The following is a 15,299-nucleotide window of genomic DNA, read 5'->3' on the forward strand; positions in this document are numbered from 1 at the left end:
AGTGGCGGGACGCCGCCGACAAGCCGCTGCCGTCGTGGACGCCCGGCGCCGACGCCTTCCAGCTGGGCCGCGGCCGACACCTGCCTCACGCCTACCTGGTGCTGGCCGACTTCCAGCAGGACCTGGCGGGCGTGTACACCTGTGTGGCGCGCGGCGAGGCGGGGGTGGAGGGGCGCGCCAGCGTGGCCGTCAGCCTGGACGACGCGGCGCCGTGGGCACGGCGCTGACCTCTGCACCGCGTCAGCGTGGCCGTCAGCCTGGACGACGCGGCGCCCTGGGCACGGCGCTGACCTCAGCACCGCGTCAGCGTGGCCGTCAGCCTGGACGACGCGGCGCCCTGGGCACGGCGCTGACCTCAGCACCGCGTCAGCGTGACCGTCAGGCTGGACGACCCGGCGCCCTGGGCACGGCGCTGCCCTCAGCACCGCGTCAGCGTGGCCGTCAGCCTGGACGACGCGGCGCCCTGGGCACGGTGCTGACTCCATCATCATCGTCATCAGCAGCCCCTCCCGCCGCCGCCCCTGCCGTGGCCACACACCCACACGCCGCCGAGCTCCACGAAATGTTCAAACAATTTCATCGTGTTTCAGTACACTTATTTATTGATTATTTATTGTGTTACTGTTCATTGCCAACGCTTAACTACAGTATTTATTGAACGCTGTCAATATTTTTTTGTAATAAAACATTTATATATAAATAATTCTCAATGTTCCCATTTTCGAGACACACACACACACACACACACACACACACACACACACGACAGGAAAAAGATGAGCTCCCGCCACGACCCAAACACGACACACGGTGGCAACATGACCAACACTTTACCGGGCGACGCAACACTCCCAGCCCGGCCTGCAACACCACTCCGAGGGGCGCCGCCTCAGGGCCTCGGCTTCCCTTCATCACTACGGTAATATTTACACGGTGACGGCATCAGCTCCAGTGTGGGTAAAATGTCGGCTTCCAATGAACCTGAAGAAGACACACACTTTTTTATAAAGTCCTGCCCCCCCGCAGCGGCAGGGCACCAGTGACCAGACCCAGCTCACGGGGCGGATGTTTTATAGTGACGCTATTTTATAGGTAAGACCCAGAACGAAAGGACGTGACAGCAAAATGCTGAAATTCAGTTGTCGGGTGCTGCAACAAGCTTCCCAACATTAAGTTGCTGGTATCAACGATCAACTCACCAAACAACAACACATCAGTTGTCTGTACAGCAGCGGCAAGTTGCGAACACCTTTTCTGCGGCGCTTACTTCATCTGTGGAACGAGCTCCACTTCCTTTTTCTTATAAGAGAGAACCCACTCCGCCGGGGTATCGAGGAGTGCTGCTCCTTCCCAACAGGAAAGGCTACACCCGGGTCTGGATAACTCTGAGGAATGCCTAAACCACAGACAACTGTCTCTGGGCAACACTGAATGTCACGGTGAACGCCTGAGGAGACAGCTCCCAGATCTCGCCATGTTACAAAATGGAGAGGAGGTGAAAAACGCAAAGAATTGGCAAAACAAAAACAAAACATCGCGGGACTGAAAAAAAAACCCATTTCCATGCAAGAAAAAAACCGGACAAAAAGAGACAGACAGACACAAGCTGACCGCGTTGCTTGAACAAGACACGAACTAATACTTATTGCGTCACCTTGGTCAGAGAGAGAGAGAGAGAGAGAGAGAGAGAGAGAGAGAGAGAGAGAGAGAGAGAGAGAGAGAGAGAGAGACTATACGTATAGAGATTGATTAATCAGTTATTCATCTTAAGTATTCCCCCCCTCTCTCTCTCTCTCTCTCTCTCTCTCTCTCTCCAGCCCATGACGTGCCGCCAGTACAGGTTCCCGCCGTGTCGTCGCTGCACGGGGCTGACACACACATCGGCAGGTTTCGTAGCGGTCTTGTAAGCAGAGTCTGAAGCGGTCTTATAAGGAGAGTCTGAAGCGGTCTTGTAAGCAGAGTCTGAAGCGGTCTTGTAAGCAGAGTCTGAAGCGGTCTTGTAAGGAGAGTCTGAAGCGGTCTTGTAAGCAGAGTCTGAAGCGCTGGGGCGTAACACCTAAACAAGTAAAAACGTTCATCAAATACAGTTATGGGGCGGCGGAACGAGCTCCCCCTCCACCCACCTCTGCTCCTGCTCCTTCCTCCTCCACCTCATCCAACTCCTTCAAGAAACACGGACAGCACGGGGGAGGCGGTGGCCGAGTGCTTAGCGTGCCGGTGTGGTAAGTACTACTCCTGGAAATGCCATAAACTCCCACGAAAGACTAGTAAATTACGTGATCTTGGGCGCAGAAATGTTTAAAAATATGGCCCTTAGCGTCAACCCACAAAGGCGCAAACAGTCCTTGAGCGTGACACAGACAGCGCTGAGGCGTCCGGGAGTTACGGACAAAGAAAGCAATCAGTCGAGGGAACATACGTGTTGTCATGGAGGTACTGGGCCGCATAAACTTAGTGAGATGGAAGAGGGAAGGTTTAGGGGAGGTGTGGCTGGGTGGTCAGAATGCCGGTGTAGTGATCCGGACACAAGGGTTCGCATCCCGCCCGCCGCCACAAGCTGGGATTTTTTCAGTCATCGCCGAGTGACCCAAGACTACCCACATGCTGTCCTGATGACCACCTATCAGCCCCGTCTGTAGCGAAACTCTCAAGAGGATGCACTGGAGCTCCGGGGGCCAGCGTGAGTCAAGTAAAAATGGCGCCAATGTAAAATATTTTCCTGCGATGCTAACGGGCTGGGGCCGACCAACAGGGAACGTCAAGGAAGCCTACCGCTGCTGTGGGCTAAACATAGAAATGGAATAAAAAATACGAAAATGGGAAGAGAAATATGCACAAAATTCCCAAACTAAAAACAAGATAAAAATTAAGGGAGAAAACACTGTAATGGTGGAAACAAGAGAGTAACTTATTAAGAAAAAAAAAAAACACTGACCGCGCTCCTTAAGTTGAAACGGAAATTGGTGTCGTCCACGTGACCTTGACTTAAGCAAGACACGAACTGATACTTATTGCGTCACCTTGCTCCGGACGCGGCCACTGAGAGAGAGAGAGAGAGAGAGAGAGAGAGGAAGTAACTATACGTTGAGGCCAAAACGATTATCAGTGATTCATCTTAAGTCTTCACCTTTCCCTCTGTCTCTCACGCGCCAATCCGTGACGCGCCGCCAAGACAAGTACCCGCCGTGTTATCGCCGCGTGGCGCACAGGGCTGCCGCAGGGTCGCGCAATGCGTGGCGGAAAACGTTAAGCGGGGGGGGGGGGGGGGGGGCGGCGGTATATAAGGGTGTGTTGAGGGGCACGGCGGCACACTCGCCTTTGACAGCACAAGCACCTCCAGCACGCCCTGCCGAAGGACTGAAGAAGACGCAGCACACCGCCTCCAGCAGCACCAGCACAAGCCAGACACAGCGCAAAGGAGTCGTCGCCGGCGGTGCCAGCAGCAGCAGAACACTGACGAGACCACACACGGCAGCAGCGGCGTCCCCGTCAGCGGCAAGGGAAGAAGACACTCAGGAAGACACGCACAGCAAGGCGACCGTCCACAGCCGCAGCCGCGGAGCCACAGCCGCCGACACAGCCGCCAACACAGCCGCCGACACAGCCGAGGACAGGGTCCGGCGGCCCCGCCACCGCCGACACCGGAACAGTCAACAAGTCCACGATGCCCCGACAGACAAGCCTCGTGGCCCTGGCCCTGGCCACCGCCGTAGCCGTGGCCCTCTCCATGCCCCACATGGCTACCGCCGCCCCCACCACCGCCGCCGCCGCCCCCCAGCCCGTCATCGCCAACGGCAGCAGCGTGGCCGTGGCCACCCTGGCCGAGGCGTTCCTCTTCTGCTGGGTGGACGCCGCCGCCGCCGCCGTGCAGGAGGTGGAGTGGCGGGACGCCGCCGACAAGCCGCTGCCGTCGTGGACGCCCGGCGCCGACGCCTTCCAGCTGGGCCGCGACCGACACCTGCCTCACGCCTACCTGGTGCTGGCCGACTTCCGGCAGGACCTGGCGGGCGTGTACACCTGTGTGGCGCGCGGCGAGGCGGGGGTGGAGGGGCGCGCCAGCGTGGCCGTCAGCCTGGACGACACGGCGCCCTGGGCACGGCGCTGACCTCAGCACCGCGTCAGCGTGGCCGTCAGCCTGGACGACGCGGCGCCCTGGGCACGGCGCTGACCTCAGCACCGCGTCAGCGTGGCCGTCAGCCTGGACGACGCGGTGCCCTGGGCACGGCGCTGACCTCAGCACCGCGTCAGCGTGGCCGTCAGCCTGGACGACGCGGCGCCCTGGGCACGGCGCTGACCTCAGCACCGCGTCAGCGTGGCCGTCAGCCTGGACGACGCGGCGCCCTGGGCACGGCGCTGACCTCAGCACCGCGTCAGCGTGGCCGTCAGCCTGGACGACGCGGCGCCCTGGGCACGGCGCTGACCTCAGCACCGCGTCAGCGTGGCCGTCAGCCTGGACGACGCGGTGCCCTGGGCACGGCGCTGACCTCAGCACCGCGTCAGCGTGGATGTCAGCCTGGACGACGCGGCGCCCTGGGCACGGCGCTGACCTCAGCACCGCGTCAGCGTGGATGTCAGCCTGGACGACGCGGCGCCCTGGGCACGATACTGACTTCATCATCGTCATCACCATCACGCCACACACCCACACGCCGCCGAGCTCCACGCAATGTTCACGTTCATCTTATTTCATCACACTTATTTATCCATTATTTATTGTGTTGCTGTTCACTGTCCAATTTTAAGTACATTGTTTATTGAACTTTGTTATATTTCTTTGCAATAAAACATGTAATATATAAATAACTTTTAATGATCCCATTTTCGGTTCACACACACACACACACACACACACGTCACCGCTACGCGGCCCTTGCCCAGCGATACGACTTCGTGCCCCTCGCCGTGGAGACGAGCGGCGTGCTGGGACCTGCCTTCGGAGACCTGCTGCAGGAAATCGGCAGGCGCATCAGCCAGAGCAGCAGGCAGCCCCGTGAGACGGCATGGCTGAGGCAGCGCGTCAACATTGCAGTAGCACGCGGCAACGCAGCAGCGATGCGTGGGCCCCCGGACCGCTGCCCACACCCTTAGCCGAAGCTCGCATACGCCCACACACACGCACGCACGCACGCGCACGCACACACAGACACGCACGCACACACAGACATTTTCCTTTCTAAGAGGTGCACGTCACAGCAGCCTGCGGAAAGGTTAGCAGCTGCCATCACACCCAGTGATGCCAACGAAATAAATATTGGTGGAGACGTCAATAAAACACACACACACACACACACACACACACACACACACACACACATGATATTTTTTTAACAAAACCTGGCAGGGGCGCCGCCTCTCCCCCGCTGGGCCTCGCCTTCCCTGCATCACTACGACAAGTGTTAAGAGGGTAGTGACATCGGGCGGTAAATTCTCGGCTTCAAGTGAATCTGAAAACACTTTGTTCCTAGCACCCCCACTGCAGCGGGGGGCTTTCATGGGCACAAGGGGCCGGACCCAGTTCACGGTGACGCGTCGAATGTTTTATAGTGACGCTGATTTTATTGGCATGACCCAGAGCAAAAGTACGTGACACAAAATGCTGGGAACGTTCATCAAGTACAGTTGTCGGGCGCTGCAACAAGCTTCCCCAACATAAGTTGCTGGTATAAGCGATCAACTCACCAAACAAAAGCACATCAATTGTCTATACAGTAGAAGGAAATTGCGCACACATATTTAATGTTTTTCTTCATTCATTTAGACGTGCTCGAACTATTGTTTCTTACTGAGAACACTCCGCCTGGAAACCGAGCCCCGGGAATGCTGTTCCTTCTCAGCAGGGAAGGTTTATCACACCGGGTCTGGAGACCTTGCATGACTGTCTAAAACCAAAGACGACCGTTTCTGAGCACCAGAGAATGTCACGTTGAACGCCTGAACAGTTACCTCTCAGGCCTCGGTATGTTAAAAAGAGGATGATGAAAACAGACAAAAAATGACAAGAAAAACAGAAAAACATTAAGGCATTGTAAAAATAGAAAATAAATGTATCAAAACACCACAATGTGAGGAAACACTAAACAAATGAAGGAATACCAAACAGACAGACACAAGCTGACCGCCTCCTTAGGACAAAACGGAAGTCCATGTCCTCGGCGCGTGTGACTTAAAGAAAACACGAACTGATACTTATTGCGTCACCTTGTTCCGGAAGCGGCCACTGAGAGAGAGAGAGAGAGAGAGAGAGAGAGACTATACGTATGGAGAATGGTTATCAGTGATTTATCTTAAGTATTTCGATTTCTCTCTCTCTCTCTCTCTCTCTCTCTCTCCAGGCCGTGACGTGCCGCCAGTACAGGTCCACGCCGTGTCATCGCCACACGGAGCTGACTCACACATTGGCATGTTTCGTAGCGAGCTTATAAGTAGAGCCGAAAGCGGTGGAGCGTAACACCTAAACGCTTGGAAACCTTCCTCAAATACGATTATGGGGCGCCGGAATGAGCTTCCCAGAAGTTAGGCACACAGTTCTAGACGATTATTTCACAAACCGACAGCACAACAGTTGTCTTTACAGCAGCGGCAAGTTCCAAACACGTTTGCTACTGCTCTTTCCTCATCTACGTTGAACGTACTCCAACTTCTCTTTCTTCAAGGAACACGAGGACCACGGAGGAGGCGGCGGCCAAGTGGTCAGCGTGCGGGCGTGGTGCCCCCGGGGACCTAGGTGCGAGTCCCAACGATGACCGCTGACAATTTCCAACCATCGCCAAGTGTCTGAAGGTTACCCACATGCTGCCCAGACCTTCAGTCAACCCTGACCTCAGCGACTCAGGTCAAGAGGAGCGCCGGGGGGCAGCATGGGCCAGGCAAGAGTCACACATCACGGCGCCACCAACGGGCTGCGTCCGCCAAAGAGGCCCCTCATGACAGCCTACCGGCGCTATGGGCAGCACCTGGATATCAACGAAAGAACCCTTCCTCACCAGCGAGTATCTCACGCCACGCCAAGGATGATGACGTTTCATACTACAAGTCCAAGGCAGATCATCATCTCCACGTCTTCCTCCTCTGATCTTAACAGAGATAACGTGTGTCAAACAGTGGCGTAATGTGTGTGTGTGTGTGTGTGTGTGTGTGTGCGTGCGCGGTACATAACGAGCTTGTCCCAGTCCAGTCGCCGACGTGTCACGATCACGTAGCAAGGGTCAGACGAACGTTGGTGATCCTGTCCCTCAACACCGAGACGTCTATCTTACACACACACACACACACACACACACACACACTTAACTTAAACTACTCGTATCATCCATCGACGCTGATAAGTAATCTTTCATTCACAGATTTATGTGTGTGTGTGTGTGTGTGTGTGTGTGTGTGTGTGTGTGTGTGATAAGATTCAGATAATGGTGTCAAGTAGAATATATTGAGATACCTACAGCTGGTGGAGGAGTAGGAGGGAAAGGAGGAGGCGGAGGAGGAGGAGAGAAGGAGGAGGAGGAACTTCGTTTCGATTATGTCTACGTGAGATGGATTAAGTGATCGATGAGGTGGACGAGATATGGAGATAAAGGAGGAATGTGGAGGAATAACGTGGATCTGGAATGTGGAGGAGGAGGAGGAGGAGGAGGAATTTGGTTCAGGTTGTGTGTACGTGAGACAGACTGTGTGATGGAGAAGGTGGAGGAGACTAAGGAGGAATGTGGTTTAGGTTCTGAGTACATGAGGAGGAGGAGGAGGAGGATCTTGTCGAGGTAAATGTGCGTCAGGAATGAAGGAGGAGCAAGGACAGAAGAACTAATGACGAGCGAGAGTGAATGGATGATGGGGAAAAAAATACATTAAAATATATTATAAAAAAGCAGGAATAAAACAGAAGAGAAAATTTGAGAGTATAATATATAAACGATAAATGAAAACACACACACACACACACACACACACAAACACACAAACAAAACACTCCGATATCTCCGTAGAAAAGCTCTGCACTCAACCTTCGCGGCCTGGCAGGCGGAGGTTCGAGCCTCGGTCAGGCCGGGATTTTTTCCGCTGCCAAGGAGCGGTGACTGTCCCGCCTTGAGCAAGGGTGTGTGAAGGTCCCGCCAGTACCCAGAGATGCACTGATGAGCCTTGCTCTAATTGGCAGGGTGCTGGCGATGACGAGTGCAGCTCGTGATCAGGTCCAGGTGGATTATACACACACACACACACACACACACACACACACACACCGCCCAGCGCGCCAATCCGTGCCGCGCCGCCAAGACTAGTTCCCAGCGTGTTATCGCCGCGCGCCGCACAAAGCTGACACACGTTTGTGCGCTGCGTGGCGGGGATCGTTTGGCGCTGGGGGGGGGGCCGCAGGCGGGCGAATATAAGTGAGTGACGGCGGGCACGGCGGCACACTTTACTGCGAGCCCCGACAGTACTCGTGCGCCCTGCTGTAGCCAGACACAGTGACAGCAGCAGCAGCAGCAAGGCCAGCCAGCTAACCACGACAGAAAGACTCACTCCTGAAGCAGCAGCCACAGCGCCGAGACTCATCAGAGGGAATCCCCGGCAGCACCGCCACCGCCGACACCGGAAAAGTTTCCAAGTACACGATGCCCCGACAGACAAGTCCCGTGGCCCTCGCCCTGGCCCTGGCCACCGCCGTGGCCGTGGCCCTCTCCATGCCCCTCCTGGCCACCGCCGCCCCCGCCGCCGCCGCCCCCCAGCCCGTCATCGCCAACGGCAGCAGCGTGGCCGTGGCCCCCCTGGCCGAGGCGTTCCTCTTCTGCTGGGTGGACGCCGCCGCCGCCGTGCAGGAGGTGGAGTGGCGGGACGCCGCCGACAAGCCGCTGCCGTCGTGGACGCCCGGCGCCGACGCCTTCCAGCTGGGCCGCGGCCGACACCTGCCTCACGCCTACCTGGTGCTGGCCGACTTCCGGCAGGACCTGGCGGGCGTGTACACCTGTGTGGCGCGCGGCGAGGCGGGGGTGGAGGGGCGCGCCAGCGTGGCCGTCAGCCTGGACGACGCGGCGCCCTGGGCACGGCGCTGACCTCAGCACCGCGTCAGCGTGGCCGTCAGCCTGGACGACGCGGCGCCCTGGGCACGGCGCTGACCTCAGCACCGCGTCAGCGTGGCCGTCAGCCTGGACGACGCGGCGCCCTGGGCACGGCGCTAACCTCAGCACCGCGTCAGCGTGGCCGTCAGCCTGGACGACGCGGCGCCCTGGGCACGGCGCTGACCTCAGCACCGCGCCAGCGTGGCCGTCAGCCTGGACGACGCGGCGCCCTGGGCACGGCGCTGACCTCAGCACCGCGTCAGCGTGGCCGTCAGCCTGGACGACGCGGCGCCCTGGGCACGGCGCTGACCTCAGCACCGCGCCAGCGTGGCCGTCAGCCTGGACGACGCGGCGCCCTGGGCACGGCGCTGACCTCACCACCGCGTCAGCGTGGCCGTCAGCCTGGACGACGCGGCGCCCTGGGCACGGCGCTGACCTCACCACCGCGTCAGCGTGGCCGTCAGCCTGGACGACGCGGCGCCCTGGGCACGGCGCTGACCTCACCACCGCGTCAGCGTGGCCGTCAGCCTGGACGACGCGGCGCCCTGGGCACGGCGCTGACCTCACCACCGCGTCAGCGTGGCCGTCAGCCTGGACGACGCGGCGCCCTGGGCACGGCGCTGACCTCACCACCGCGTCAGCGTGGCCGTCAGCCTGGACGACGCGGCGCCCTGGGCACGGCGCTAACCTCAGCACCGCGTCAGCGTGGCCGTCAGCCTGGACGACGCGGCGCCCTGGGCACGGCACTGACCTCACCACCGCGTCAGCGTGGCCGTCAGCCTGGACGACGCGGCGCCCTGGGCACGGCGCTGACCTCACCACCGCGTCAGCGTGGCCGTCAGCCTGGACGACGCGGCGCCGCGGGCAAAGCTCGTTTCATCACCATTGCCATCAGCACCATCACCATCACCGCCATCACCCCCTGCAGCGCCACACACCCCGCCGCGCTCCACAACGTTCACATTACATAAACGTTCCTAATTTCATTTATTTATTTTTTCACTGTCAATTTCTAAGTAACTTATTCTGTAAGCGTCATAATATATTGTGGAAAAATAAGCTTGTAGTTATTATTTTTTAGTTTCCCTTTTCTTCCCTGACACACACACACACACACACACACGCACACACACAGAAGCAAGCAGTAACATAAATCCACCGTGAGGCGTCTTGCAATAAAAGAGCTTGAACACGTTAGGCTCCGTACACCCGCGCGACACTGCCCCGAAACACGAGTCGAACGAAACCGTCACACTCGGTGCCCGCGATGGAGATAAGCAGCCTGCGCACGTCTGAAGGTACGGACAGACTCGTGCATCATCACACCCAATAAACAACTTGATAACCACCCGTCACATTACGGTAATTGTGGAGATTGACTCCGCGCCTCCAAAATACGATATTACGCCTCCATTTTATAGTTAAGGGACAAAATACATGTCCCTCAACCATAATATGAAGGCGCAAGTACTTAAAAGTAAAGAAAAAGGCATAATCCCCTTCCCCTAATGATCTTGGGGGACCCGTGGGAAATAGGGGATTTGGGCTGGGGGAGCATATTTAAACAAGGCTACTCCAACCGAACTTTACATAAACTAACCCTGTACCCTCCCCCCCGCCCACACACACACATGTATGATGCGCCGGTAAAAGTAGAGAAGTACAACAGTATGTTAGACCTTGGAAACGATATTATTCTCGTGGGGGCAATGTTGGAGGCGCGTAGTGAATCTCCATCTTTACCAGAAGGAGGACGTGAAAGGAGAAGCTGCTACGCGATAGTTATAATACAATTTTTGCTCCACAGACATCATTGCAACACCACCATCAGTAACAATAACACATCAATGAAGCCAACACGTGGGAAAAAAGGAGAAAGGAGAAAGAAATGAAGAGGAGATGAGAGAAGAGAAGGAGGAAGAAGAAGAGAAGGAGGAAGAAGAAGAGAAAGAGGAAGAAGAAGAGAAGGAGGAAGAAGAAGAGAAGGAGGAAGAAGAAGAGAAGGAGGAAGAAGAAGAGAAGGAGGAAGAAGAAGAGAAGGAGGAAGAAGAAGAGAAGGAGGAAGAAGAAGAGGAGGAAGAAGAAGAGAAAGAGGAAGAAGAAGAGAAGGAGGAAGAAGAGAAGGAGGAAGAAGAAGAGGAGGAAGAAGAAGAGAAAGAGGAAAAAGAGAAATAGGAAGAGGAGTACGAGGAGGAGGAGGAGGAGGAGGAGGAAGCCGCTACAGGACAAGTTTAACAGAACACTCACGTCGTCCTTAAGGCTCAGGATGGTCCGTGCTAAGTCTATATATACCAAGTCAAGTCACTCTGCTTCAAAACTGCGACCGGTACGCGCAGGAGGCGGTTTGGGGGCGGAGCAGCGGGATGACGTCACTTGGAGCTAAAACTAAAAATACCCGCCAGTTCAGGGGTGACTAAAGTTGGGGCCGTGTGTGCACTCTGGATGTGCATTCTCTCCTTCTTTCACAGCGCGTTCAGGCAAACCACTGACGAAGAAATATGTATTTTTATTGTGCTATTGCGTGACTGTAATTCCAATGCCTACAAACGGCGGTGTGGGGTGTGAGGGAGGGTATGTTGAAGTGACTGATTTAAATTAGTCCGCCATTCTTCGTTTTCTCTAAATCCCTGTTTCTACATTCTCTAGTTTGGCTCCAAGCAGTGTCACGCATAAACCACGCCTCGGCCGTGTCTCCTCCCACAAACCTGCGTGTGACTTGACTTGGTGTATATAGACTTAGGGTCCGTGTTGCAGCCACTGCCTCGTCGTGGTCCAACAAGTCATCAGGATCGCGGGGCCTCTCTCACACACGCCCCACGTCAGCCCCATTCACAGCCACCGTCACAAACACACATTCCGTACGTAAATATACCAAAATAAGTGAAAATCCGGGAGTAACAAGCGGCCGCAGTGTTCCTAACGAGAGATAAGGAGAGACTGAGTGAACTGCGCGCTGATTGGGTGAGAGAAAAATTCATCGCTGTCTCCCATTGGCTTAGCGTTCCTGGACGGTGTGTGTCGCGGCCTCCTATTGGTCAACCGCCACACCACCACACGAGCTCCAGGAGTGGCGGGAAGCGCACACACACACACACACACACACACACATAGAGAGGTAGTTTGGAAGTTAGTTAGGCTGTTAAGTAGTTGGTTAGATAGTTAGATAGATAGTTAGATTGTTAGAATATATATTAGTTAGAAAGATAGCTAGTGAGTTAGTTAGAATGCTGTAAGTAGTTGGTGAAATAAATAGGAAGTTAGGAAGTTAGTTAGGCTGTTAAGTAGTTGGTTACATAGGTAGTTAGTTAAATAGATTGTTACGACACTGAGTAGTTAGTTGAAAGATAGGTAGTAAGTTAATTAGAATGCTATAAGTACTTAGAGAAATAAATACGTAGTTAGGAAGTTAGTATTTAGGATGTTAAATAGTTAGATAGGTAGTTAATTAGATCGTTAGGGTATTGAGCAGCTGGTCATAAGTTAAGGCAGTTGGCCACATGGAGAATTTTGCAACTTTACTGCAACTTTAGTAAAAACAGAAATAAATACAAAACACTTCGAATAACGATCCACCTCTTCAATGCTTCGTTATAGTAATATGTTACCTGCCTGTCTCCCAACGTACGTACAAAAAAAACAAAAAACATATACTTAAGTCTTTTTGCGGTTTGAGAATCTATCGAATTGCCTGGTCAAATATGTGTTTCTTTTGGTTCACGGTACAGAGGAAGGGTCACACTACCACCAGGGTCATAAAGCTACCCCTGGAAATGCCCACAACTCCTACGAAAGCCTTGTCAAATGTGTGTTTCTTTTGGTTCACGGTACAGAGGAAGGGTCACACTACCACCAGGGTCATAAAACTATTTTTTAGTTTCCCTTTTCTTCCCTGACACACACACACACACACACACACACACGCACACACACAGAAGCAAGCAGTAACATAAATCCACCGTGAGGCGTCTTGCAGGAAAAGAGCTTGAACACGTTAGGCTCCGTACACCCGCGCGACACTGCCCCCGAAACACGAGTCGAACGAAACCGTCACACTCGGTGCCCGCGATGGAGATCAGCAGCCTGCGCACGTCTGAAGGTACGGACAGACTCGTGCATCATCACACCCAAAAAACAACTTGATAACCACCCGTCACATTACGGTAATTGTGGAGATTGACTCCGCGCCTCCAAAATACGATATTACGCCTCCATTTTATAGTTAAGGGACAAAATACATGTCCCTCAACCATAATATGAAGGCGCAAGTACTTAAAAGTAAAGAAAAAGGCATAATCCCCTTCCCCTAATGATCTTGGGGGACCCGTGGGAAATAGGGGGTTTGGGCTGGGGGAGCATATTTAAACAAGGCTACTCCAACCGAACTTTACATAACCTAGCCCTGTACCCTCCCCCCCCCACTCCCCCACCCCCACACACACACATGTATGATGCGCCGGTAAAACTAGAGAAGTACAACAGTATGTGAGACCTTGGAAACGATATTATTCTCGTGGGGGCAATGTTGGAGGCGCGTAGTGAATCTCCATCTTTACCAGAAGGAGGACGTGAAAGGAGAAGCTGCTACGCGATAGTTATAATACAATTTTTGCTTCATAAAGACATCATTGCAATACCACCATCAGTAACAATAACACATCAATGAAGCCAACACGTGGGAAAAAAGGAGAAAGGACAAAGAAATGAAGAGGAGAGGAGAGAAGAGAAGGAGGAAGAAGAAGAGAAGGAGGAAGAAGAAGAGAAGGAGGAAGAAGAAGAGGAGGAAGAAGAAGAGAAAGAGGAAAAAGAGAAATAGGAAGAGGAGTACGAGGAGGAGGAGGAGGAGGAGGAAGCCGCTACAGGACAAGTTTAACAGAACACTCACGTCGTCCTTAAGGCTCAGGATGGTCCGTGCTAAGTCTATATATACCAAGTCAAGTCACTCTGCTTCAAAACTGCGACCGGTACGCGCAGGAGTCGGTTTGGGGGCGGAGCAGCGGGATGACGTCACTTGGAGCTAAAACAAAAAATACCCGCCAGTTCAGGGGTGACTTAAGTTGGGGCCGTGTGTGCACTCTGGATGTATATTTTCGCCTTCTTTCACAGCGCGTTCAGGCAAGCCACTGACGAAGAAATATGTCTTTGTTGTGCTATTGCGTGACTGTAATTCCAATGCCCCCAAACGGCGGTGTGGGGTGTGAGGGAGGGCATGTTGAAGTGACTGATTTAAATTAGTCCGCCATTCTTCGTTTTCTCTAAATCCCTGTTTCTACATTCTCTAGTTTGGCTCCAAGCAGTGTCACGCATAAACCACGCCTCGGCCGTGTCTCCTCCCACAAACCTGCGTGTGACTTGACTTGGTGTATATAGACTTTGGGTCCGTGTTGCAGCCACTGCCTCGTCGTGGTCCAACAAGTCATCAGGATCTTTTCAACCACGAAGCTCCGGTGTTGTGCTGTGGTGTGAGTAGCTTCTAACATGTCAAGCGGTGGCCTAAAGACGGGTCATTTTGATTCTGAGCATGTCCACAACACCGGCGTCTATCTTGCTCCTGGTCTACTGCTGGTCACTGAACTGTTGCTGGCCTCCGTTACTGATGTCCATGTCTGGGGGTGATGTAGGATTTTAGGGCAACGCGGGGCCTCTCTCACACACGCCCCACGTCAGCCCCATTCACAGCCACCGTCACAAACACACATTCCGTACGTAAATATACCAAAATAAGTGAAAATCCGGGAGTAACAAGCGGCCGCAGTGTTCCTAACGAGAGATAAAGAGAGACTGAGTGAACTGCGCGCTGATTGGGTGAGAGAAAAATTCATCGCTGTCTCCCATTGGCTTAGCGTTCCTGGACGGTGTGTGTCGCGGCCTCCTATTGGTCAACCGCCACACCACCACACGAGCTCCAGGAGAGGCGGGAAGCGCACACACACACACACACACACACACACACACACATAGAGAGGTAGTTTGGAAGTTAGTTAGGCTGTTAAGTAGTTGGTTAGATAGTTAGGTAGATAGTTAGATAGTTAGAATATATAGTAGTTAGAAAGTTAGTTAGAATGCTAAGTAGTTGGTGAAATAAATAGGTAGTTAGGAAGTTAGTTAGGCTGTTAAGTAGTTGGTTACATAGGTAGTTAGTTAAATAGATTGTTACGACACTGAGTAGTTAGTTGAAAGATAGGTAGCAAGTTAATTAGAATGCTGTAAGTACTTAGAGAAATAAATACGTAGTTAGGAAGTTAGTATTTA

At 54.0% G+C, this 15,299-nt stretch overlaps 1 protein-coding gene across 1 annotated transcript in view; it reads right to left on the minus strand.

Annotated features, from left to right (window-relative positions):
* The window catches only part of LOC126989305 (uncharacterized), a gene marked incomplete at its 3' end in the record, with an annotated part of 37,734 nt that overhangs the window by 3,997 nt on the left and 18,438 nt on the right, over positions 1-15,299 (minus strand). The window contains exons 2-4 of the mRNA XM_050847936.1: positions 9,046-9,423; positions 4,107-4,547; positions 229-354 (exon numbers count right to left, since the gene is read on the minus strand). Of these exons, the coding sequence (XP_050703893.1) occupies positions 229-354; positions 4,107-4,547; positions 9,046-9,423 (945 nt within the window). The remainder of the gene's footprint in view (positions 1-228; positions 355-4,106; positions 4,548-9,045; positions 9,424-15,299) is intronic.

This window comes from Eriocheir sinensis, unplaced genomic scaffold, assembly GCF_024679095.1.
Source record: "Eriocheir sinensis breed Jianghai 21 unplaced genomic scaffold, ASM2467909v1 Scaffold113, whole genome shotgun sequence".
In the NCBI taxonomy this organism is placed as follows: Eukaryota; Metazoa; Arthropoda; class Malacostraca; order Decapoda; family Varunidae; genus Eriocheir; species Eriocheir sinensis.